Genomic DNA, 26,217 nt, shown 5'->3' with positions numbered 1-26,217 from the left:
TAATAAACTAAAGAGTGAGCATGTTTAATTTCTGGAAAGGGAGAGGGGTTGGGAGAATGGGGGCTTTCTATGACCCTTTTCAACAGGCACCGTAAAAAAATAATTTCAGCATCATGTGAAGATTTACAACCAATGCAGTATGACACTTCTACAATACCCTGCACACTTAATAGAGGGGAAGGGAGAGAGAGGAAAAGGGAAGGAGGGTAGTGGGAGGAGGTGGGATGAGGAGGGGGAGGGTAGAGGAGAGGACATTGATAGACCTCGGAGTAAAGATATAATCGGCAAAACATTCATCAAAAGAGTAGCTATGACAGGCCGTGTTCCATCATTACCAACTACAATGGGAGTGCTGCCTTCATAAATAATGAATGTTTTCAGCTGATGATGGTGTGTTGTTCCATTTTTTATTTTCTTTATATGTAGGTGGCTTTCATCGGCCCGCCCACCCCACCCCCCAACACAATTGTCGATCAATTGAGAGGCCGGCTTCTGACCCTGCTTGCCAGGACCAACCCAGGTTGAGAGGGAAGCAACATCCCAGCAGAAAGACTCAGATACTCTATAAATGTTCTACCCGCTCGGGAAATGAAATCAGGTCTCCTGCATGCGACAGCAAAGCAACTCCTGATTGCCACACCACAGAAGCTAGAGTGCTGTGCGACCTATCAGTTCACAGCGCACCAGAAAGCACACTACCAGCCTAACAGAAACCGACAGCAACACACACCTGAACATGAACATATTCCGTGTCTAGGGTTCGGATCTTTTTCCTCTGGCACATTCCACTCTCCCGCAGGATGACCTTGACGATCTCTCCCTTCCCGTTGCCGACGGCTTTGATGCTCGGCGGCAGAGCAGGAGCCGTGGAGATAAACTCGGTGACCTCTACCACGTCGGAGTTCATGGACACCACCTTCAGGTCGTACTCGGATGGGTTGATGTGCGACAGAGGCAACATGGAGCCATCCTTGAACTCCACAGCTATGTCCAGTACTGCTTCCTGTAAAAAAGAAAATGTACAAATATGAGTAAGTATCTTACGACTTTTCCACACTATAAAAATCCTTCACTTCTTAACATGCTTCTAGAGAGACTCTGCCTTTACTTTTTCACGAGTAAACATCAAACAATGCAACACTATAGTCCTAAAAAAAATTTATGATGAGCTAGAAATGTCAAAACAAAACACTGGGAGGCATTGCTATCTCGGAAGGAGAACAATTATGTAATAGGACTAAGAACAGGCATTCCTTCAACTATGTACTTTGCATTGCAAAAGAGCAATAAACTTGTACAGCCTTATGGCAAATTATAAAGTAAATTCTTTTAATGCTCAACCGTTGAAACAGGCCTCCTGAGCAGCTGGCCTTAAATCAGCAGTTACATAAACAGCACTGCAAGAAAGACACAGAGTTGTTCATAACAATCTGGCTATCAACAGAACCAAAGAAAAGTAACCTATTAAGAACCACAAAACTCCAAACAAACCTGCTGCTTGGCCACAAGCTGATCTCTCAGCAGCACTGTGGCCATCAAAGCCCCTGGGAGGTTTCTGTCCTCCGTGATGTGGAGAGCCATCCCACTGATGACTCGAACCATCAGCCTTTCAATCTCCACCTTATCTTTCCCGACACGGACTTCCTTAGCCCCCATCAATTTTCCAGTGGGAGAGATAACCTGATAAGAAAAAGCCCAATGTCAAAAAAATTAACGAAAAGCATTTTCTTCCATGAAATAAAAATACAGTGGAAACTACTCCAAAGGCCAACTGTATGAGACAATCATCTGTACAAACGACCACTTCTAATTTCTTGCCTTATGTATTTTTTTATATTATAATGACAACCTGTAAGCCAGTCACCAGTCAAGAACGTTTACTTTTCTCCTTAACAATGGGAGGCTGTCTACAGTTTTAACTGTACTCTGTAATTCTTATTGTTGTCAATAGCACGTCAGAGCATAACAGTGGGTGGTTGGTGGGTGCTCTAGTGTGGTTTGCTCCTTCTTTCCTATAAAAAATCTATCTTCTCTATCTCCCCTCCTTCTTTTTTATGTTTGTTACTCTCTTGTAACACTTCTTATCTTCGGCACTTATATGACCCTATTATGTTGCAAGTGCCGTAAAACTCTTAATAAGGCTAAGAGCACAACACCACCTCCTTATCATAAACAAAATAACTTCAAAGGAGTATTTAAAGTCCATACATACCAAACAAAGGAAACCAATAATTCTATAATGTGCATTTGACATTGCAAAGCCATTACAATGAAAAAGCTTTGACAAATAAACTTTCAAAAGGCAAATAAGGAAGAAGAAAAAGAAATAATGATGGAGACCTTAAGGCCATTACATTACTGCCCAGGCATCCATCGAAGAAACAAAGAAGCAGAAAAAGTCATAATAATCCAATAAGCTCTACAACAGAGCCTTCTATACCTGAACCTCCGTGCGACCAGGCGACACACCCTGCACCGTGGTGCCCACCATCTTGGCAATGTTCGGGTTGGCCACCTGCAGCTGGTTCTCCACAAGGGAAGTGACCCGCACAAACGTCTTCTTGTTGCGAAAGTATTTGGGGGCCTCGCTCGGAGCCTTGATCACAAACCGGGCGTAGACGTCAATCATCGACTGCTGATACTTGTGCCGACAGTTCTGCCGGGGGGACAGCTCCTGGCTGCCCATGATCACATTGGAGTGGGTCAACAAGCCCAAGTCAATGCTACGCTTTGACCTATGAAAAAAAAAAATCCCCACCTTCACATTTAAACGTGTGCAATAAAACCATAAACCAAAAGTCTTAGTTTTAGTAAGAGCTTTACACAATAAGATCACATAAGTGCTGAAGATTACAGATGTTACAAGAAGAGAGTAATGAACTCTACAAATAAGGACAATAGATGTTTGATAGAAAAGAAGGAGCAAACCTCACCAGAGTACCCGCCAACAACCCAAAAGCACGAATTAAAAAAGTATTTATTGGCAACTATTAAGCGATGTTTCACGCAACAATAAACAAGTTTGAGATTGAGATAAAAATCAAGACGAACAGTCTCAAAAGTAAACTCAAACTGGCAGCAACTGCTATGCAACATTTCTCCTTTATCATTACACATTACATAAGCTCTTACGTATTACATGTTGCATACACCTTTCTCTTTAAAGCATGAAATATTTCTCCAGAAAATTATACCTGACAAGAAATCGACACATATTTCACTAATACTCAAAGACATACAAAGAAACATTTTAAACTGTTTCTGGACGTATCGTCGATATATCTACGTGAGTCCACACCCCTTGCGGATGTATCGCCGATATATCGGCTGTGATGAGATAGGGTGCCTTGGTATTGTTTCGTTTTAACATGATCTGTCATTATTAATTACTTTTTATTGCTACTGAAAACTTGGAAAGGGTTTAGGAAACGAAAACATCTAGTTTCACTTTGTCAAAGCGTGGGTTGGGGGAAAAACGAGAGAATTAGTTATTGCGGTCTTGCATCAACAAAACGATGTAGCCGGACTAAGTATAAATATCATAACTCTAACAAAAATTGGAATATTGCTTTTAAATAAACAGCTGTGCATTCAGAAATCTATGGATTATGCTCTTGGCCTGTATATGATAAGATAGCTATGCTGATTTGCTTTCACATGTTTGGTGAATGTAATTTTTTCCGCCAAAATTTATTTTTCTCATCACCATCGCCATTTCTAACCCTTGTAAAGCATACTTTTGTTCAAAATTAATCCTTGTTTCATGTTGGAATGTATTTCACATTCAATTTCCTTCAATTTGATATACCATATGTAACATTTTGGGTGATGGTTTTGCTTTTATAAAGTTATTTTGTACACCATCAGTGTAGCCAAATCGTGCTACAAGGTAATTACGTCTAGACCCCAAAAAAACTATGTAAGGAAAGAGTTAATAAGAACTACAGCTTTGCAATGTATACAACAAAATTAGAAATAAGAGTATTTTCAATATCAGTCAATAATCCAGCGACCATCTTTTCCATTAAAAAATAGAGATACTCACACAACAGAAGTTTTCCTCTCCACTTTCCAGCCGCGGACCTGGCTCAGCTTGGGGTCAGACAGGTGAATGTCCAGCCGGGGCTCCGGCACCCACACCCGCACACCCAACTGGGCCATGTGCTCGGCCGTCCGCACTAAAACTGTCACATTCTGTGCCCCTCTTGTCTCAGTGCCATCCAGGAGAACGAAATCGCAAGTCTCCGAGACCTGAGGAGAGAAAGTTGAATGTCAAAACTGCATTTTCCTTCAGGACAACCATAAAAAGGAGAACTTCTCAAAGCTCTCCTACAATAGGGGACCTTAACAGATAAAATCATATAGACTCCCGAAAAGTTAAATAAAAACGAACTGTTCAAATTACAAAAGAACAAACCCTTTGTAGCGGCCACGGTCCGACATGTAAACAATGACCTCGCACCGACAAGACAACTCATGACTGACCGGGAAGCTGAGCGGGGACTCACAAGAAGCTAACCAGCCGCCCAACTCGTTGGCCATTCAAGACGAAAACTACACACAAGACAAGACCCAAGGTAAAGAGTGTGCCTCTCCTACATTGGTGACCCCGACGAGCCGCTCGAACCAGCGACTCAGTGAAATTTTGTGAAATTCTTTGGTACAGTGCAGCTACAACGACAATGACCAGCTCCCAAGGAAGAACTGTTGTGATTAAAATCCCAACTTTTGGACATCAGGCCTGGATTGCTCAAACGGAACCACAGTTCGCTATCCGGGGAATCAACCGAGATGACACCAAGTATTTCTATGTCGTTGCCGCCTTGGACAACGACACAGCCACTAGGGTGCTGTCAATCATTACGAACCCCCCCAACAACAAATAGGAGTCTATAAAAGATTTTCTCCTGTCTGCTTACGGCCTTTCAAATATGGAAAGAGCAACTGCGCTGTTCAACACCACTGGTTTCAGAAACAGAAAACCTAGCGAGCTAATGGACTCCATGCTGGCCCTACTCGGGGCACACGAACCTTGTTTTCTTTTTAAACATCTGTTTTCGAAACAACTTCCAGAACAGATCAGGACGCCCCTTGCAGCACACGATGGTCGTGACTGCCGCGCTCTGGCACAAGAAGCCGACAAACTCTTTGTGTCTCTTAACACTCCCCGTCACAAGTGTTGCAACTCAAAGAAAAACCAATATGGGACCACACCCCTCCCTTGTGCCGGTATCACACCGAATTCGGCAAGAAGGCAAAGAAACGTAACCCGCCTTGCGCTTTCATACAGATGTACTCACAGAACCAGGGAAACGCCAAGCTGGGTCAACAGAAGCCGGTGGCGCTTCTGTTTGCCCACAAAACTCTCAGCTTGTTATTACAGACGGGAATTCAGGGCAACGCTTTCTTATCGCCACTGGGGCACAGGTTTCAGTCACTCAAGCAAAATGGCAAGAGAAAATACAAGGTACCTCAGGGCCGCAGCCAACGGCACCAACATGCCAACCGATGGTGGGCACAATATATCCATCAAACTTAACAGCAGGTGTTTACCCGTAAAACTCGTTGTCGCAGAGGTCAAAAGTGCCCTTTTAGGCGCGGATTTCCTTCGCCAACACAACCTTTTGGAGGATATCAGAGGCCAACAGTTGATTGAAGCAGAGACCCTGTACAATTAGCAAAATTTCTTTAGCACAGCTAGCCTTTGTTGATCCTCAGTACATAAACTTCCGAAAAGTCCTTTCAGAATTTCAAGAAATCTTACCACCAACCTTCTCTGCATCAGAGGTGAAATACGAAGTATTGCACCATATACCCACTACTGACTCATATACTGTTTGGCTCCCATCATCTGGTAACATCCTGTGGCATCAACTTACTAATGCAGTGGGTCCCCGGACACTCAAACATACATGGAAATGACAGAGCAAACACACATGCCAAACGGGGATCAAGACAGGAAAAACCCAACATTCCAACTTCATACTACACTCCGAAACAAATCATTAAAAGCAACAACAAACAAGATTGGATGAACAGATGGGCCCTGGGAAAGACAGTCAGAGCAGTTTTCAAACATATGACCACAACAAAAAGGAATGACAATATCAACCACATACAGAGAAAGAAATAGTCCACGATCTTCCGCCTACGAACAGAACATATACAGCTCAACTTCCACCAGCACAGAATAAACCCCCTTCCCCCAATGTGTCCCTTGTGTGACTATACATATGAGACTGTGGATCATCACCTGTTCCACTGCACAGCCCTAAATGACATCAGAGCTACCTTTCTCCCTCCGAGACCTAACATTGACAACACACTCTATGGAACATTACAGCAACTGCAGCAAACCTGCACTTATCACTACATGGCATTGGACAGAAAGGCGAGTGCTCAGCACTTGCTGGATTGATAACAACAACAACAAATCCACTACGCTAGAGCACGCCGCCTGACAAGTTACACATTGCGAAAATAGAATTTGCAAATATGGAAGAGATGGGTATCATCCGCAGGTCCAGCAACCCTTGGGCCTCACCCTTTCATATGGTTCCAAAAGAGCAATGGAGATTGGCGTCCTTGTGGAGATTACCGAAGGCTCAACGACCACACAACGCCTGATCGTTACCCGATCCCCTACATACAGGATTTTTCAGCTCACCAGGTAGGCAAAACTATTTTCTCAAAGATCGCTCCTGAGGACATCCCAAAAACGGCTGTCATTACCCCTTTTGGTCTCTACGAGTTTCTTCGGATGCCATTTGGAATTAAAAATGACAAGCATTTCAACGGCTTATGGATTCGGTCCTACAAGATCTCACTTGCACGTTTGTGTACTTGGACGATATACTGGTCCCGAGTTCGTCTGAAAGACAACACCTGGACGATCTCCCAACAGTCTGTCAGAGACTGAGAGAGGCAGGTCTGGTGGTGAAGTTAGAGAAATGTCTTTTTGGGGTACATGAGATGGATTACCTTGGTCACCGTGTCACAGCCTCAGGATCAACTCCTCTTCCTGACAAGGTCAGGACCATAAAAGACTTCCAGCAACCCAACACGGTCACAAGCCTCTAACAATACTTGGGCATAATCCACTTTTACCATTGCTTCATCCCTAGCGCGGCAAAGATTATGACCCCACTGTATGATGCTTTGAAAGCAGGAAGAAAGCAATCATCACTCTCTTGGTCTCAAGAAATGTCCAAAGCCTTCCAGCAAAGCAAGCGAGAACTCGCAACAGCTACCACGCTTTCTCACCTCCAGGCCGATGCCGAAATTGCATTGACTACCGACGCCTCTGACCAAGCAGTAAGAGCTGTGTTAGAGCAGTACACAATGGGTCCAGGCAACCTTTGGCATTCTTCCGCCGATGCCTTCGTCCAAAACGAAAAGAAGTACACTGCTTTCGACCACGAACTACTCGGCCTCTACTTGGCCGTCAGACATTTTCGTTTCATGTTAGAAGGCAGAAGCTTTACGGCCTTCACCGACCACAAGCCCTTGACTGCTATGTCCAAGATTTCTGAGCCCTGGTCCGCACGCCAACGTCAGCTCGCATACATTTCTGAATTTACCACCAATGTGCAGCACATCTCAGGTAAATCCAACGTTATTGCAGACTTCTTGTCTCGGTCCATTCTTAAGGTCAATTTGGACTATTAGGCCATGGCTACTGCCCAGGACAATGAAAGCATACAGGCACTTCATATGGTCTCAACGAGCATATATGTGTGGCGTCTGTACCTACAGAACTAGGAGGCCCAGAACTACTTTGCGATATCTCCACTGGGTATCCAAGACCCATAGTGCCTCCACAGTTTTAGAGGCAAGTGTTTGATATCATGCACAACATCTCGCACCCAGGAAGAAAAGCAACAGTCAAACTCATCTTTCAAAAGTTCGTTTGGCAAGGTCTACGCAAACAGGTTGGTAAATGGGCCCAAGATTGCCTCGTCTGTTAATCCTCCAAAGTACAAAACCACCCCAAAGCGCCTCTTGAAACATTTCCTGTTCCAAAAAAAAATATTTTCTAACATCCGCGCAGATCTGGTCGGACCATTGCCCCATCAAATGGTTACACGCACCTCTGCACGATCATTGACAGGGCAACATGTCGGCCAGAAGCCATCCTACTCCATACCACCACAACAGCAGACTAGACCCACGTCCTCATCAACGGAGGGATAATGCATTTTGGTGTCCCTCAAGATGTCACGTCTAATGGAGGCCCGCAGTTCACGTCAGCCTTGTAGACTGAAATTGCGAAACAATTGGGCCCACAAATGCATCATACAAAGACGTATCATCCAGTCAAATGGGCAGGTAGAACATTTCCATCGTACCCTCAAAGCTGCATTGAAGACACGACTCGGTGGACCAAATTGGACGGACGAACTGCCATGGGCACTTTTGGGGCTCCGCACAGTTCCCAAGGAAGACATTCAAGCTTCGGTGGCAGAGCTCATCTATGGAGAGCTCCTCACTGTGCCAGGTGAATTTCTCCCTTTTTCAGAGGCAGCAAAGGCATCGACACACGCTCTCCACAAACTCCGGTAACGTGTTAAGAAATTTGCTCCAAACCAACGGCTCGACATAGCCGACCGGTTTCAAATGTCCCGTCTTCGCTAAAAACATCAGACTTTGTGTTTGTTCGTCGTGACGATCATCAAAAACCATTACAACGTCCATACACTGGACCATACAAGGTTTTGGACGTCTGACAAGGCTTTTTTGTTGGATATTGGCGAACATCAGGAGCATGTCTCCATTGATCAACAGAAACCAGCTCATGTCGACGATTCTGAACCTGTTCAGGTTGCCAATCCCTCCAGGCGTGGTCTGCCTCCATCAAAGGCATCAGAGCCTCAGCCGTCCAGAGCCAAGGTCTCACGGTTCAGAAGACTTTTGAGGCCGCCTCGGCGTTTCAACTAAGGAACCGTCTTGTCGGTGCTGGTGTAGGACTGTGTAGCGGCCACGGGCCTACATGTAAACAATGACCTCAGGACTGACCGGGGAGCTAACCAGCCGCCCAACTCGTCGGCCGTTCATGTCGAAAACTACACACAAGACAAGACATAAGGTAAAGAGTGTGCCTCTCCTACACCTTAGTGATTAACATCCAGATATAAATGTGTGCAGTTCCAGGAAAAGAAACCAATTAGGTACAAAAAATAATAAAAACTCGCTTTGCATTTCATTACAGTATGTATTCCCACTTCCTTTACCAGTGGCGATAAGCTCAAACGGATAAAGAAAAAAGAAGGGTTTTAGTTGAATTTTCCATCTTCACGAGCCACAGAATCACTTCATTTTAACTCTCTTCGCCCAGTGAACACATTTCAACACGACAATGGGAAAGAAATGCCAGCTGCAATTGCAAAATCCATGGGCCTGCAACCTGGTATGACAAAACCAACTGCAAGTGCGGTACCCAGTACAAGACGGAGGATTGAACTTCATGAATTTTTTTGGTGGTTTGTTCAGTTTATTCTTTTGTTTTAGTAAGAGATCAGAGCACAGCTAGGTTTTATTCTACAGTTGAAGCACAGGGGAACAATTTGTTCAAAGCATCCCGTCATATCTGATATTCCACCTCCATAATAAAACATGAAAGGACGTACAGGCTATCAATACAACAACAACAAAAAGTGACCAACCTTCAGAGCCTCTGGATCAGTGGATCTGCAACTGGAGTCTTTAGTTACATCCCGAAAAGAACTGTCACTCGAGACACTGAATATCATCAGGTCATGGGTCACTGGCTTTCCAGTCAGAATGGCGGTGTTGAGAATACTCCGCTCCTGTGCCGACAGAGTTTTATTTTGTGAACAATTCTTTATACAAATGCAATTCATTATTATCATTACCACTATCATTATAATCTTCACTATTACTTAATTATCATTATTCCAACTACCTGTAATTTTTATATTTTCATTCATTCTGTAAACTCCTCAAACATTAAAAGCAACAAGAACTATTGCTAAATATAGTTTGCATTCTGAAAACAGACAGCAATTGGGTTATCTATTTCCTTTATCTCAACATTTGATTTGATTTTCAAAAATGTTTAAGCTCTAATAATTAAAGGAACTGGACCCCTATGAAAGGGTAAGAGGCAAGGCTGCCATTCACAAAAATAACTTTTCTAGTATTCGTTTTTATAAAAGATCCCTTTCAATTCCTTGAAAAGCCCATGTATGCAAAAATCACTGTGCCGCCAGTCCACCCCACTCACCATCCATATCATTATGATTTGAGCTTTCACATAAAAATATATGAGTATTCTCGCATTCTACCTCGCTATATTTATAGAAAAAATTACTCTATCTAATCCATACCAAGTTATTTGAATTAATCGTGATGCATTATGGGAAAGGTCAAGGAGACTTTTTTCCCGCTTGAACAGCCATTGAGCCAGCTAGTTTTGATTGATATTCCTGGGTAGACCTAATTTCATGTTGCTATAACAAAACTGCCCAGTTTATGAGGGGAGTTCACTGCTGGAGCGCTTAGCACTGAATGAGTCTATAGCAACATGAGAACAAAATAGTCAGACAAGGATTACCTTCAGGACTGCCACAATATTCTCCGGCTGACTGCTTATGATGTTGAACTTGGCGGCCACTTTTGAGCCTTCCGGGGAGAAGTAAGAGTTGCGCAACAGCCCGTTCCTCTCATAGTCCACGATCCAGGTGATCCTCGCCGTGGTGGGGAGGTCAGGGCCCGACGCCACTCTGAACTGCCACCGCATTATCTCCTCTTGCCTGCCACAGAAAAAATACACACGGTTTTGTAAAGAAAAGATAAAATTTTATAGTTCAGATCTTGGCACACTGATTTGGCGTTTCGCCACATACATATACACACGCTCATGCAGCCACGTACACACAGATACACACACACACACAAATACACACACACACACACACAGAGAAAGTAGAAAGGAAAGCAGATGACAGAACAGGACGATTGAACAAGGAAGGAGGACAAAAAAGAAATTTTTGCAGCAGAAAAGTTTTCATTGTAGACAGGTTTTCAATCCAGGGAACTGTTGCTTGTGAGACAAATACTGTACCTCTTATACTACTAAAGCCTCCATTAAAAAAACCAAACAGACTATAAAACTATGTCAACAATTAGGAAGAAAATAACAAGCATTTATAATATTAGTCAGGAAAAATTACACACTTATAAATATCTTTTTCACACATGATGCAAACTTTTAGTTAGGTAAGAGTTTTATAGGGCTCGCAACTGCAAAACAAACTTTCTGTACACAAATATGTTCATCAACTTACTTGAAACTCTTGGTGTACTTGACATCCTCCTTGATGAAGGCTGTCACCGAGGCGGTGCCGTCTGTGTCTCCCGCCTCAAAAATCACACTCCAGGGACTTGCTACGTCAGTCGATGCCCCTTCTATCTCAATGCCCCCACGAACTTTCACCCTGCAAACCACAGCAAAATAGTATCATTAACATCTGCTTTTCAACCACTACAATACAATAAATACCAGTACAACACAATAAGCTTCTCTCAAAAAGAAAATCCAACTAGTAATTGTCACATCAAAGTAAAATAAAAACCAAAATGGTAACCTCCTACTGCTGGACCTATTTAAAAGATTTACTGAAGGATGGAACTTAAGTACAGTCAAGTCCGCTTTCAACTGTAAACTACAGGACCACCCAATTTTCTTCTGTTTAGCCATATTTTCAGTTCAAAGTGGTTGCAGTTGGTTGCTTAAAAAAAAAAAAAAAGGGTTGTTGGCTTACCGCTGTTTATGTATTTAACTTTGGTCAGTAAAGGGGATTCCACTGTATTTACAAAAAAAGATGCTAACACTTACTGAATAACAAACTCCTTAAGAGCCGAGTTCTTTTCCAACAGCACGGGCACCTCAAACCTCGAGTTCGACTTGAGCTCGCTCTGCGGGATGCGGAACACGAGATCCTTATCCTTGTGGTCCTCGTAAGAAAGCTGCTCTTGCGCCAGCTGCACCGCTGAGATCAGCTTCTTCTCCGCACCGGCAGTCGGCCCCTCGGCCCGCGCGGGCACGATGGTGTTGGAGACGCTGGCGCACTCCTGGTTTTGCTCCACGCGTGAAATGTCGTAATAGACCAGCGTGTCCAGACCCAGGAGCGAGCTGTTGGTGGCATCCCACCAGTGGTCTGGGAGGCTGATCCCGGCCACGCAGGCGTGGGCATCCCCGCTGAGCACGCACACCGCCGAGAACTGCTCGTCGCCCTTCGAGGCGAAGATCTGCGCGCACCACTGCTGGCTGTAGCCGTAGTAGCTGTAGATTAGGTCCTGCTTCTTCCGGCGGGTCAGAGGCTGCGCGTGCACCAGCACCTGGACCACCGGGTTGGACCGGGAGATGACATGGGACACCAGGTGGGCGCTCACATCCATGTTGTGGAGTATGTGCCGCTGCATGTGGTTGCTCGACTTGTCAAACGTTTCTTCATACTTTAAAAGATTACTCAGGATCCCGTTTGGAACAACCTACAAAAAAAATAATTTATTTTTAAAAAAAGAAAAAAGTCAGCAGTCTTCCATCATCATCCCCGCTGTCGACATTCCACATAAATCCACTAAAGATCACCGTTATATTCTATCGCTGCTAAATTCTGCATCCTCCTGGCCCCCTGACCTCAGTGAAGAAACAAAAACCGTATAGCAAAATGAAACTGCTAAGCATCCTCGCTACCATGTAGAAGAGTAATAGAGGATTTTTATAGTTTTACTTTTACTCTTTAGTCCTTAGTTTTATACAGCACTTGCTACACAAATAGGTCATGTTGTAAGTGGTGGAGATTATGGCTATTACTAGAGGGTAACGTACAAAGAAGAGGAGGAGGAGAGATTTAATGATGAAAGATGTTTCACAAGAAAGGAGCAAACCATACCAGAGCACCCACAAGGGAGAGGGTCAAAGTAGTAACTAAAGAGCGAGTCTCTGGATGTCAGTCACTACAGTGGAACTCGGATTCAACAAGGTCGGCAGGCTTGCCCTAAAATCTCGTTGAATCCGAGTGTTCGTTATAGGAAACACGAGGTTTTGTGTAGATAATTACAGGCACTGAGCAAGTAATGTATAAAGAGAACTCACAAGTAGTGCCTGAAATGCCTGCGTATTATGAGCTGTGTAAAAAAAACCAACTGATTCGTTCAAATACACACGCCTGTGTCATCTCGATTCTTTACCAAAAAGTTGTGTTGCTGTGTAGAGCCTAGCCTATGGCAACTATCGATTCCATAGACCAGCGCACAATTCATAATTCATTACGCATATCTACGTCAAGACTAGCTTATTATTGTAATAATGATCAGTTGCCGAGGGGAAAAAAGACTGACGCCTTTGTATCTGCGACGTTCAACGCCTGGTCCGCTCGTCCCTCCCCCCCTCTCTGCCCGACACGCACACACAGCCACACGTGTGCAGGCCGCCCATCCGACCCCGACACACGCCAGAGTAGACACGTGCGCGTGCCAACAACACATGTTGGTATGAAAAAAGGCGCTGATTGAAAAGGCGCTGATTGGTCGCATGCGATCGGTTAAGTGAATAATGGTTCACGATGCAGGTGCAATGGATGGTTTCCAGGAATAGATAAAGTTCGTTCTAGGAGAAAATTTAGCGAAGCCACGTCTGCTGGGGCTGTTCACCCTGGAAGCGACCTCGTTGAATCCGAGCTCGCTGATTTAAGTGCTCGTTGAATCCGTCTTACTTTTATTGATTTTAAAGAAGAAAAATAAACGGGGAATCTATATCATCTCGTTGAATCCGAGCTCGTTAAATCCGAGTTCCACTGTAGTAAAATAGTATTGACCACTATATATCAACATTAAAAAAGACATGGACTATATTAATTTCAGAATTGTTTTTGTTTTTTTAATGTTTTAAATTTAAGGCTAATTAATTATTCATAGAAGGCACTGCATGAGAGCATACTGAACAAAAAACAAAAGGATTGATGAATAATACCAATTCTCTCATATGTAACAACAAAGACAAATTCAATATCATCAGAAGGAGCAACACATGCAGTCCTAAGTTCCAGTCATTAACCCTCTTAACCCTAAGCTATTTTTACTATTACTTCCCTTCAGTGCTGGGTTTATTTTAGTTAAATGCTAATTTTCAACATGGTTATTAAAATAAGCTCATATCTTTCTTATTTATCATAATTTCTAATTACAGTAAGAAGGAAAAATGTGTCTTAAATAATGAACTACCCTTATGTCTGGTCAGATGTGGTTTTTTATGATGTTGTTGTTGGTATCAAAATCCTCATAATTTTTAGTCCAGCCTGCTTGGAGATTAGCAGGAATATCGACGCTTCTGGGCTTAACCTCGCTAGATCTACGATATATCCCCATCATTCACACGTAATTTTTTTTTTTGAGGACCAAATAGAATCCTTCAAACTCCTCATCACTGTCGTCCGAGTCCAAAAAAATGTTGGGCAAATCTATGTCTAAATCAGCTGACGAATCCTTCATTTTGAAAACAATATCCCAGAAAATTGCCGATAAAAAACTCCAAACCAATCATTGACTGCCTAAAAGTTGCAAAGGTGGACTGTAGTCACCAGCAGTTTAGAAAATGGCTATTCTCATGTCAGCGGTATAGTTTCTACACTCATATCACGACAAAACCGGTGGTCGCGATGCGCACAGAAGGGAAGTGTGTGTCATCACCAACACAGGTCGTGATGCGCACGCTGAGGGTAGAGAGATACCATATGGTTAAAGGATTACACACTTCATGTGAGTACTCCTGAAGATGAAACATTTAACACACACACATTCTTTTTCCTACCTGATACATTTCAAATGGGCCATAGCTGGCCCTCAACTTGTAAACCTCAGCAGGATGAGTGAGGATGAGTGATTCTTTCACGACACTCGGTTCAGCAGGTTTGAACTTGTGGTATGGGGACTTCAAGAAAAATCCATCTTGACTGTCGTCAAAATCGATATCTATACCCTGGACGCACACTGTGGAAAGACCAATGCATGAAGAGTTACTCTCTGAGGACGGGGGATTTTAATCAATTTCATTAAAATTCTCCTGCCCTAAAACAACCTTATCAGTAGATGTAGCCTCCACAGATAAATATCAAAAGCACATTATATTACATTTCCATCAGTACCTGGTGATTGCTTTTTTTTTTTAATTTGAGAATATAACTGCCAAAAATCCTATCTCATATATGTTGAAAACATAAGAATCCCTCAGCAAGGAACTCATGGGCAGAGCTGGTAGTAACGGAGTACAAATACTCCGGTACTTGTACTTACGTTACAATTTTCGGTACTTTTACTGTACTCTGGTACATTGTTGAGAATCAGTACTTTACTCCAATACTTTTTTATAAATGTACTTGTGAGTATTTTTGAGAACAATTTGAGTACTTTTGAGGCTTAATGAAAGGGTAAGTGCCGGCAAACGGAAAGAGTTTTGTTTCGCATCCATTTTCGATTTTTTTATTTTGGGCCGATTTCAGCTTATTTAGAGTAACAGCCCTTGTTTTTGTGGTGCTGAGGCGAATCGGATGCCACTTTGGTCTTTAGGAATACGTTGCCGTTGGCTTCTAACACCAAAGATTCTCTACTGCTGGTACTGTAGTCTCCGTCTAAGATCACACCGCCCGGTTCGCTTGAGATCCTGCTGTTTTAAGAAAACATAATTTTTACTATACAAAAGTCACCCCTAAGATCCTGCTCTGATGATTCACTCTGAAGGTCAACCATCGGTAAAGATCCTGCATTTCAGATAATAATTTACGGAACAAAAAATGAAGAATTCAATGTACTTTTCCATTTCTTTGCTGGCCATTTTCATCAATTTAATGTTTTCTTAAGAGTAACTTTGTTTCTACATTTTCCAATTTGGATACTTTTCCGGTAGAACTTTCTGACCTCCTGGACGGACTTACATAATTTGATCACATTGTCTTGCTCAAGCAAATTCTATTCATAATATCACTTACTCACTTGCTGCGTCTGTTTGTTCGTTGGGGTTTTTTTTCAATTTCATGGACCATTTCCATACGTTTAGTGGATATATTCAAATGCTTTGTAGACTGTTTACATTTTTTGTAATAAATGGCCAATTTGTCAAATAAATACTGGATCTGTTATTCAATACGATGTTTTGCATTAGCACTAAAGGGTTTTAGCACAATATTAGAAGAAAAGGACTCAAAATGCACTCATAAAATATTTTTTTTAAAGTACTTGTACTCAAGTACATTTCACAGGAAAGTACTTAAAATGTACTTAACTCTTTCTGGACGTATCACCCATTCAGCGCGAATTCACACCCCTTGCGGACGTATCGCCAATATATCGGCTGTAATAATAGGGTGCCTCAGTATCGTTTTGTTTTAACACGATCCGTCATTTATAATTACTTTTTATTGTATTGAAAACTTGGAAAGGGCTTAGGAAATGTAAACATCTAGTTTCACTTAGTCAAAGCATGGGTTTGGGGAAAAACGCGTGAATTACTTCTTGCATCAACAAAACGATGAAACCGGACTCTGTATAAATATCATGACTCTAACAAAAATTGGAATATTGCTTTCAAATAAAAAAACTGCGCATTCAGAAATTTATGGATTATGCTCTTGGCCTGTAATATATGATAAGATAGCTATGTTGATTTGCTTTCACATGTTTGGTGAAAGTAATTTTTTCCGTCAAAATGTATTTTTCTCATCACCATCGCCATTTCTAACCCTTGTAATGCATACTTTTGTTCAAAATTAATCCTTGTTTCAGGTTGGGATGTATTCCTCATTCAGTTTCCTTCAATTTGACATATAATATGTTACGTTTTGAGTGATGGTTATGTTTATATGAAGTTATTTTGTACACTACCAGTGTAGCCAAATCGAGCCACAAGTTAAATACGTCTAGGCCCCCAAAAAACTGCGTCCTGAAAGAGTTAAAGTAAATTTTTTTAGACTGTACTTAAATTTGTATTAAAGTACCTTTTTAAAAGTACTTTAAAATTAACAGCTCTGCTCATGAGGAAGACTAAACGCCAACACTAACATGAGTAAGGTGCAGGCAAAGCTGTTAATTATTCTATTGGTCCAGTGCTTGCTTGTTTGTTTGAGTAAAAAGAAGCACATCGACACGATAATGGTCATTTAGTGCTGGGGAAAACTTGGAACTTTTTGAAAAAGTAAGACAGCAAGATAGAACAAACAAACAAAGGGGGGCTCTCGTGGCCTAGAGGTTAAGGTGTTCGCCTTTCATTCAAAAGATCCAGGGTTCGAATTAACTTCGAATCCAGGAAGCGACGGAAAATTTTCTTCTCTCAAATGTTCTCCTTTCCCATCCTTTCCAGCTTTCTAACAATGTTCTGTCGTCTGCTTTCATCTCCACTTTCTGCCCCCATCCCCACACCTCCTTTGCCCCCCCCCCTGGCTCCTGACTCTTTCTGCAGCCTTTCTACTGCTTCTCCTTGGCTCCTTCTTACTGCCATGCTGCCTTTCAGCCGCACCCCTGATCTTATGGTAGATAAGATCTACACAAGCCTTCTCGGACAAGGGTGAAAAATCTCTGAGTTCTCGTCCCAAGTGCAAGTTGTGCACATTAAAGATCCCTTGGAGGTCCAAAATTGATAAGAGTAGGTTTCAGCCGTCACCCAGGCAAAATTCAAAATTTCCCACTAACAGAAAAATGTTTGGTGTGTCCTGACAGCTCATAATGACCTGAAGCAGTTGCGAGCGTCGTAAAAAAACACACACACACACACACAAAAAAAAGAAACAAAAGGAAAGAAAAGAAGTAGGATCTACCAGTGGCGCCCTCCAACCACCCACTCTCTATTGATGCAATAAGGACCACAATATCAGTTTCGTTTGTTAGTGTTTTGAGTGCGTGCAATCCGCATCTTGCATTGTATGTTTCCAGAGAAGCCGAGAATGTTTCTCAGGGTCTACTGGGAAATAATACAGTAGTCTCCACCTAAAATCCCACCACTTACCATACGATCCCGGTTCATTTACAATACCGTTGTTTTAAGAAAACAGAATTTTTACAATTTACTAACAGTCATCCCTAATATCCCGCTTTGATTCACTCTGAAGGTCTACATTCAGCTAAGATCCTGCATTTCAGATCATAATTTACAGACCAAAAACTCAGGCAGGCACAGCCGATCAACCAAGAGTGGAAAGTTGAGACCTTTGCACTACCCGTCATATAAAAGATCAGATCGGCCACTCTCGTGAATGTGATCACTTGCATTGTAAAAGTAAAACTCTGTGAAACTGTAATATTTGCTCCAGACAGGACCACACAGAGGGTGTGAACTGACTGAAGCTGTTGTTTTCCCCAAACATTGTACTTACATGCTGAACTCTCCACTTAAACTTACACCACAAGCTGGGTGGGTAAGGCCTACAAGTTCGCTCCAGGTGGAATCACATCGAACAGTGAACTCTTCCCTGACCATTGCAGCAGTTGTTTCTACTCCAAAATTTGCGAAACAGACTGAATTTTAATTGCTGTGGTCACAACGCAAAGGTGACGACAACGGAAGAGATGGAAAACCACAAATTTTGGACAGTTAAAGGAAAGGGCCAACTGATTATATCTGCATTCCGCTCTTAAAAAAAACCCAAATCAGTGCATCTGCGTGCAGGTCTGAGACGCGCAGAGTAAAATTTTTTACCTAATATATTGTAGCCCATAGATATTCACGGCATTTGGCGTTTGAAGGAAAAAAAATGAATTACATTATAAAGAAACGCACAATGACAGATATAATATGATTATGAGACAACATTATTATTCGGTATTCCTCTACTTTCACTACCGTCTCATTCTCATGCATGTCTTTTTCTTGATCATTTTTATCCCCGTTTTACACCGATAATGACATTACGTTTGAAGTAAATTAATAGTTTTTAAAATATATTTGATGATTTTGATTGAACTATATAATTGTACTAAACCTGACTGTGTGGTAATTTCCGTGCTTTCAACCAATTGTGTGGGGGGGTGGGGGTGGGGGTGGGGGTGGAGAGCTTTATATATCTCCTAGATCTGCCTTGCCTGAGAGGTAAACTGAAACTTGCTACAGGAAGCCCTGTGATTGGATGACCCCAGGAATGTACTGTTTCAGCTTGTTGGCATTGAGGCCCTGAGTGGGTGCGAAAAAGATGTCAGATTTATTTACGTGTTCGATCACATTTTTTTTCTCATGGATTCGGGCAGTTTCTTGACATTCGGTCATTTTCAATTATTATCAAATTTGTTTCTTTGCAAGCTTAATAACATGATTTTTAATGCTTGTTATCAACACTTTGACACAATGATAGTGTCTGACTCTACTACACTGGTGTCTGAGTCAGCTATATGAGCCATTGCCAAAACGTGGGGAAAAACACACACATCTCACATTAGTGTGCATAAAATGTGATGCATTAGTATTTATTCCTCCAAAACTTATACACATGTCAAATATAGGATGTAGAACCTGCATTAGCAGTTTCATACCCCATGTCAGCTTAACAATCTTGAGTTTGTAAATTTTGTGCCAAAAACGTTCATTTTTTAGTGATTCCTGGACTGTTTTGAGCACACCAATGCAAATTTCCAAGAATGTCCAAAATTTAGTATTTTGGGGTGGGTTTTTTTTTTAACGTGTGCTTTGATCCTATGTTATTTGTCATCGAGAAAGGTTCACTTGCTCAAGAAATCGGTTTATTTGTTTGCAAATAAACAAACAATTCGGATCACTTGTGAATCAGTTGTGTCGTCATGGACTAGGTGTTTCAGAAAACACCATTATTTTTCAGTAGAATCACCGTAGCTGGTTAAATCTTTTTGATTTTCGTCGTTTATTCAATACTTCAAAAGCCGCGATGCGCGAAAGGAACAACGGGTTCCTAGATCTACAATTTCGGTCAGCTGTTTAACATTCGCCGTGATTGGCGTCACTTTGCGACGTACCAGAAGTCCGAATTTTAGCCTACTTTTGTTTTGAACGGGTCAACAACAGTGCCCAGATATAATTATTTTCTTGAGTGACTTCCCCTTACCCGCTTCCCCAGAACAGCGGAGGCAACGGGGGAAAGAGAAAAACTAAAGTAGTCATTGCTGTCAAGGTCCGGTGACGCACAAGAATCTGACGTTGAATGTGACGTACTGGACTGTTTTGAGTGTTTTTAGGCTACCCTATTGAATATTGTGGTGTTTGCATTGGATTCCTGGAACAAGAGTGTGATGTGTGAACAAACTTCGAGAGATGGGTCATTTCTGTGGATAGATTTAGCTTTTGTGCTTAGTGATGACGTTTGGGGTGTCGTCATGCAGCCGTACAAGACTGACTGGCGTACTGGAAATTACATTGTCCTAAGACTAAGAGCAAACATGTTTTAAATCATGTGTGCTCTTTTTACTCAAACAAATAAAAACAAACATGTCCTTGTTTATCTGTCTAACTCAAAAATATACACATTTGTTCTTTGTTGGTATGATATGCCTTTTTCCAATACATTGTGTCATCATTGTTATGTACAAGTAATATTTGTCATCATTGCTAATATCAATAAATTTTCAACATATATTTCATACATGCAAGATTCATTTAGCAGCAAAATACGCCTTTCTTGATCTGTGTATCTCATAGTGCAAATTAGTTCTTTGTAGGCATGATTTTTACCTTTTCCCAGTATGTTTTGTCATCACTGTTATGTACGAGTACTGTTTGTCATAATTAGCAACATAATTGTGATCGTCCACTGTCTTTGATATGACCTGATATCTGTTTCAAAGCAAAAGAAACCTCTCCTGGGTTTTTTTTATTCTTAGAGTGCGCATTTCTCTCTGGAGGCATGACTTTGTCTTTTCCTGTACATTGTGTCATCATTGTTATGTACAAGTCATGTTTGTCAACACTGTTATACATTTACAAGTCAGTCATCACTGTTATACATTTACAAGTCAACTCCATTGATTTTGTGCTTTTGCCTCATATAAGTTTAAAAATTGTTTTACACATATGTTTTTCTGGTACTGAGGCTTTGATAACTGTACTTGTACAGCCTTTCACTATTGTGATGTGCTGTCAATGATAATGTCCAATGTGTGTCCTTTCTTGTACATAACAATGATGACATGTTCTGAGCACTGCATCATTGTTACAAAGCTTGTCATTTATATTACCATTATGAATGGAGTTCATAGTTCATAGTGTACAAAGTAGCAATGACCACGAAAATCCTTTTTTTGCCAGAAAATGTTTGCACATAGGTGCATTTTGTAGCTTTATCTTCACTGAGCATAGGACTTTTTGAATTTTTAAAATCCATCAATAAACAAAAAAGTTACGGATTTTTTAATCAATTAATTTCTGGTACACTTTTATATAATGAAAAAACCCCAAAATATGGGACGTTCTTTGGTGAGTTTTGAGACAATATTCGTCATAACTCGCTCATTTCTCTGAGTATTTAAAAGAAACTTGGCAACCCAGTACATTTTCTAGTGCAGAATCTAGTCCTGCTTTCAGATTTTTCATAGCTATCCTATTTTTTGAGTTATGAAGACGTTTATAGGTAAAAATGTTGGCCTTTTTCGGTACGTTTTGAGACAATATTTGTCATAGCTCGCCTATTTTCTTGGAATATGTAAATGAAACTTGGCAGTCTAGTACATTTTTTAATGCAGAATTTAGTCATGCAGTCAGATTTTTAATATCTGTCATACTTTTTGAGTTGTAAAGACATTAACAGGTAAAAAAGTGGCGTTCTTTACAGATTTACAAAGATTATCAGTCATATGTTCTCCCAAAGTCATGATATTTGAATGAAACTTGGCAACATAAAAGGTTCTTCCTTGCAAAGCAATATTCTGGATCAATTTGTCACAAAAATGTAAGTAGAGAGCTACTTAACTAATAAATCCAGTTTTGTACTAGTAAAAGCATGCATACTTTGTTATAGAAAATAAGATCGTCTCTGTGTATATCCATTGTTGGACAGTGTCCTATTGTGTGGTAGATTAAGATGCGTTCAGATAATATAGTTTACAAGTCATGGGAATATTTCGCATGTGTAGGCTACAACTCATACAATAAATGTAACATATTTACACCCCCCCCCCCCCTTCTCTCTCTCTCTCTCTTTCTTTCTCTCTCTCTCTCTCACGCGCGCGCACTCACGCACGCACGCATGAACGATAACAATGTATAAACGGGACTATCTTCCCAGACTGGACTAAAATTTAATAAGTACCATACTCTTTAATAACAATCTTAACGCCTCACTTTTCCCAAACAGAGCACACAGGACGAGTCCAAGTGTGTGCTTTCCCAAGAGGGGGGGAATAGGCTTTCATAACGCAAACACAATGCCATACCACTTCTCAAGATGTTTGCTTTTCTGTTTCTATTCTTCTGTCATGCAATCAAGCAAATAAAAATGACTACATCTATTGTATTGTGACTAAAATGCAACAAAAACGCAAGTTATCAAGGCCCCCGTTTAGTTTTCAAGTATCCTTCCCCCCCTTTCCATTTCACATAAGCGGGGCCTCGTTTGTAGCGCCCGAGGCGACCGATGGCTGATGACGTCACTCAGTGGAAATTTCCACGCCGCCGGCCGTTCACCCAGCACGCGCAAATGGCAATGTCGCTTTTTTCCTTAGTTACTCCCACATTTTTAAAGATTACGCCAAAACCGCTAAACACAGAAGCATGACATTTTAAGGGAATAAAGAAAAAATCAGTCAGTTTGACAAATCACAGCTCTGAAAAACCTTCAAAGCGCACCACATCAACCACTTTCGCAAACGTTTTCGACTGCTTCTAGGATGGGTACAATGTTGTCAAACTGCATACTACGAGATTGACCTCTTTTCTGATTGGCTGCCAAGTTTCATTCATATCCATTCACGAGAAGCGGCGTGAGAGCGAGTTGAAGACAACAACCTTTGTGTTAGTGCGTCCCATGAAACACCCCCGCTGCGGGGGCCAAAAATCGGCAGAACAAAATGCGCTCGGTGGGCATTGCTATACAAAGTCTTTGTTTACTAAACAAATGGAATTTAAAGTCCATAATTTGCATTGCTGCTTATCTGTTTTTGTCATCACTGTTAACTCACTTGCGACTGGGCCCTTTCACCAGCCACAAGCGTTGAAGACTGGCGTTTTGGGGGGTATTTCAATAAATCACCACAACTCTCAGAATTACCCTATTGTAATCATTTTTTGACACAGTAAAGTAACATTCAAGCTTAATCTAATACAAAAAACTAAAGTTGTCTAAGTCTAATACTTTAATTTGTATGATTTTTTAAAAATTGGCATGAATTTGATTTTCGAAAAATTTCCAGAGACGTGGCAAGTAGAATGAAATTCACTGCAACAACAAAAATAAAAGTTCAAAGTGTTCTGGTTTGATTTGTATACATGTGCAAGTGTTTGGTGAAAATATATAAAAGCTGGTCTGTGCATTGATTCAGACCCATACACTGAATTACATGAGACAGATGTACGGCACGACGTTGTGATTTCGTTGCGCGAAAAACAACACCGGTACTAGTGCTAGATCTAGCCCTAGAACTACGACTCGGGCCGTGTTCGGGTACATATCCAGGATCCTAACTATTAGACACATCATATTCTGAGACACTAGAACTAATAAAACGCACAGAAGTATAGAAAACAGCGAAATTATGTGATTCTTGTTCATGCGACTTCTTCGACCGTTACTACGACGCGACTGTCGGATTACTATGAGCTGTATAGAAAAAAACAAAGCGCGAGTTCCGGTCTGTTCAACCCCAGTTGGGGTCACTGTCCTTCACCTTCAATAACTTAAAAACTACCGGCCCCAGAGATACGAAACGAAGTCTAAGTAGCTCAGGCTTGGCCAAACAAGGGTACGAGGCGGGTCTCGCGATCCGTGCGTGATTTGTAGAGCGAAAAAAAAATTCCAAAGTTGGTCACGCAGGGCTTGTGAGACCCGACGCGAGCGTCATGGCGGGGGTCACGCAACTGTTGTGTGACCCGTCTGAAGTGAGTTAATACAAGAAATACAGTGGTTGCCAAACCAATAGACCCATCCACCCCAAAACCCTACATCTCCTTGCTCTGATACTCTCGGAATATGAGCACTAAATGTCAATCTGTGACTGACAGAAAAGGGAGTCAAATTGGTAAGAAAAATGTTTTTGCACCACTGAGTCTCAAAAGAGTCTCAGGTTTTGGCAATTGCTCTGGAACCCCCCGATTGGTCCAAAGCATGTCTATCTCGGTTAAAAACAATCAAATATTTCAAAAACTATAAATTTGCGACGGAAATGAAGTTGATATTCGTGTTCAGCGCATCAATATTTAGTAGAAAATAGACAACTGGTAGCTGAGTGGTGTGAGACGGGAGGGAAAGTAAAAAAAATACCCTTTGTAGTCGATAAAATTAGCTTACTTTTGTGCTATAACGTAAGGCCAGCTCTATTCTCACCCCGGGAGAGAATAGTGTAGGCGAGTCTTTCGGCTATTCTCACCCGGTGTGCATTCACCGTTATTAAATAGCCTAGATCTAGGCCAACCAATTTTGCGTTCACCCTAAACCACAGAATTCTACACTGTGATAACAGAAAAATTGTAGAATTCTGTGCCCTGAACAAACGTTCCATTACTACTGTTAGCCTACTAAAAGCGTACAATTTTTTCTGTGGGCAGTGGGGAGAGAGAGAGAGAGAGAGAGAGAGAAAGAGAGAGAGAGAGGAGTAGGCCTAGCGCGAGAACTTCCGGGCAAAACAAAATGGCGACCCGCGTAGTTCGGCTCTATTCGAAAAGTTAAATAGCCGTAGCATCTTTGTAGACGACCTAATTAATTTACTTTTGTGTTTTCACATCATTTTTTTTACTTTGTTTTGGTCAATTTGATCGTCCACACCGATATAGACAGTATTCAGAAAGAGATAGAGAGAGAGAAGAGGGGAGGAGTAGATCTTGCGAGAACTTCCGGGCAAAACAAAATGGCGACCCCCCGTAGTTCGGCTCGATTCGAAAAGTGAAATAGCCATAGCATCTTTGTATTCGATAAAATTTTAATTAGCTTACTTTTACTTTCGTGCTATGTCACGTAATCTTTTCTTTGCCTTTATCCATTTGATCATCCACATCGATAGAAAGTATTCCGAAATTAGGAAAAACAGGTCTTGTTTCACACCGGGTGCCGGGTGAGAATAGCCTACGGTGGCAAGTCTCACCCGGGGTGAGAGGTCAATCGTAATCTATTCTCACTCTCACTTCCTTTTTTTACATAAGCCATAAAAGCCAACTCTGTCTATTGCCAACAAATGCCTTCCATTGACAAATACTGACTCAGGCATTACAAGGACTCATTCAGTCCAATTAAGGAGCACGCATGTTATTTTCATTGCTCCCATTCCTCAGAATTCCTATCAAACACTTACACCGTAGCCTACTGGCTACTCATCATCATCTCTAGAGATTCTATAGACTCATCTGTCATCATCAATGATACTGATATACTCACCAAAAACAAAAATATAAACAAACATCGAACATTCAGGCCAACCAGCCATTGTTCAGGACAGTTTTCGGTAGCCCAGATCAAATGCAATCAATGCAACGCCTATCTGAATGAACGTTCATTGCGTAAAAAGTCAACTGAAAACATGAGTGGTATCCGTATCATGAGAAACAAATGAACATCTCTATTCATCATAATCGGCCGCCATCTTGTGTGGCCTGCGCACAGCATTGCAATAAGAAAGTCAACGCTAAAGTATAATAGTTCGCAAACGTATACTGCTGTTTTTAAAATTTTAAGAAATAAGGTTTGCATATGTTTTCTTCAGATGATAAATGATTATTTGTAGCAGATTAACGTTCATTTTACCCTAGTAATTCATTTTATGAAGAAAAAAGTTTTTATTATGATGATAACGTTTGTATTACTGCGCCACTTTGATCTTGTTCATTCAACTCTGCTCGGCAGCCACCGCAAGACTTTGGTACCTGAGATCGACCTCTTTGATCGAACCGACAAATGAGGGGACTACTTCTACATTAAATTTGAGTGTGAAGTTATTCGGAAGAGCTCGGAACCAGGATAGGGTAGCCAAGGGTACAGCTCAGGTACCCTTTGCGCCCTCACGCAACAGATCTATAAATCAATCAATGGTGATCCTAGCTAGTATGGT

The 26,217-nt window shown here is 41.5% G+C and overlaps 1 protein-coding gene across 1 annotated transcript in view; it reads right to left on the bottom strand.

The window, feature by feature from the left end:
* LOC101855174 (transmembrane protein 132E) overlaps nucleotides 1-25,773 on the bottom strand; it is a 40,744-nt gene extending 14,971 nt beyond the window's left edge. Inside the window, exons 1-10 of the mRNA XM_005093860.3 lie at nucleotides 25,548-25,773; nucleotides 14,834-15,012; nucleotides 11,858-12,513; nucleotides 11,307-11,456; nucleotides 10,574-10,772; nucleotides 9,663-9,806; nucleotides 4,046-4,251; nucleotides 2,441-2,735; nucleotides 1,492-1,680; nucleotides 731-1,003 (exon numbers count right to left, since the gene is read on the bottom strand). Coding sequence (XP_005093917.1) covers nucleotides 731-1,003; nucleotides 1,492-1,680; nucleotides 2,441-2,735; nucleotides 4,046-4,251; nucleotides 9,663-9,806; nucleotides 10,574-10,772; nucleotides 11,307-11,456; nucleotides 11,858-12,513; nucleotides 14,834-15,012; nucleotides 25,548-25,596 — 2,340 coding nt within the window. The 5' untranslated portion in view covers nucleotides 25,597-25,773. The remainder of the gene's footprint in view (nucleotides 1-730; nucleotides 1,004-1,491; nucleotides 1,681-2,440; nucleotides 2,736-4,045; nucleotides 4,252-9,662; nucleotides 9,807-10,573; nucleotides 10,773-11,306; nucleotides 11,457-11,857; nucleotides 12,514-14,833; nucleotides 15,013-25,547) is intronic.
* Between the last annotated feature and the right edge of the window lie 444 nt (nucleotides 25,774-26,217).

This window comes from Aplysia californica, unplaced genomic scaffold (assembly GCF_000002075.1).
Source record: "Aplysia californica isolate F4 #8 unplaced genomic scaffold, AplCal3.0 scaffold00071, whole genome shotgun sequence".
NCBI classification, from domain to species: Eukaryota; Metazoa; Mollusca; class Gastropoda; order Aplysiida; family Aplysiidae; genus Aplysia; species Aplysia californica.
This window is presented reverse-complemented; position numbering and strand designations above follow the sequence as displayed.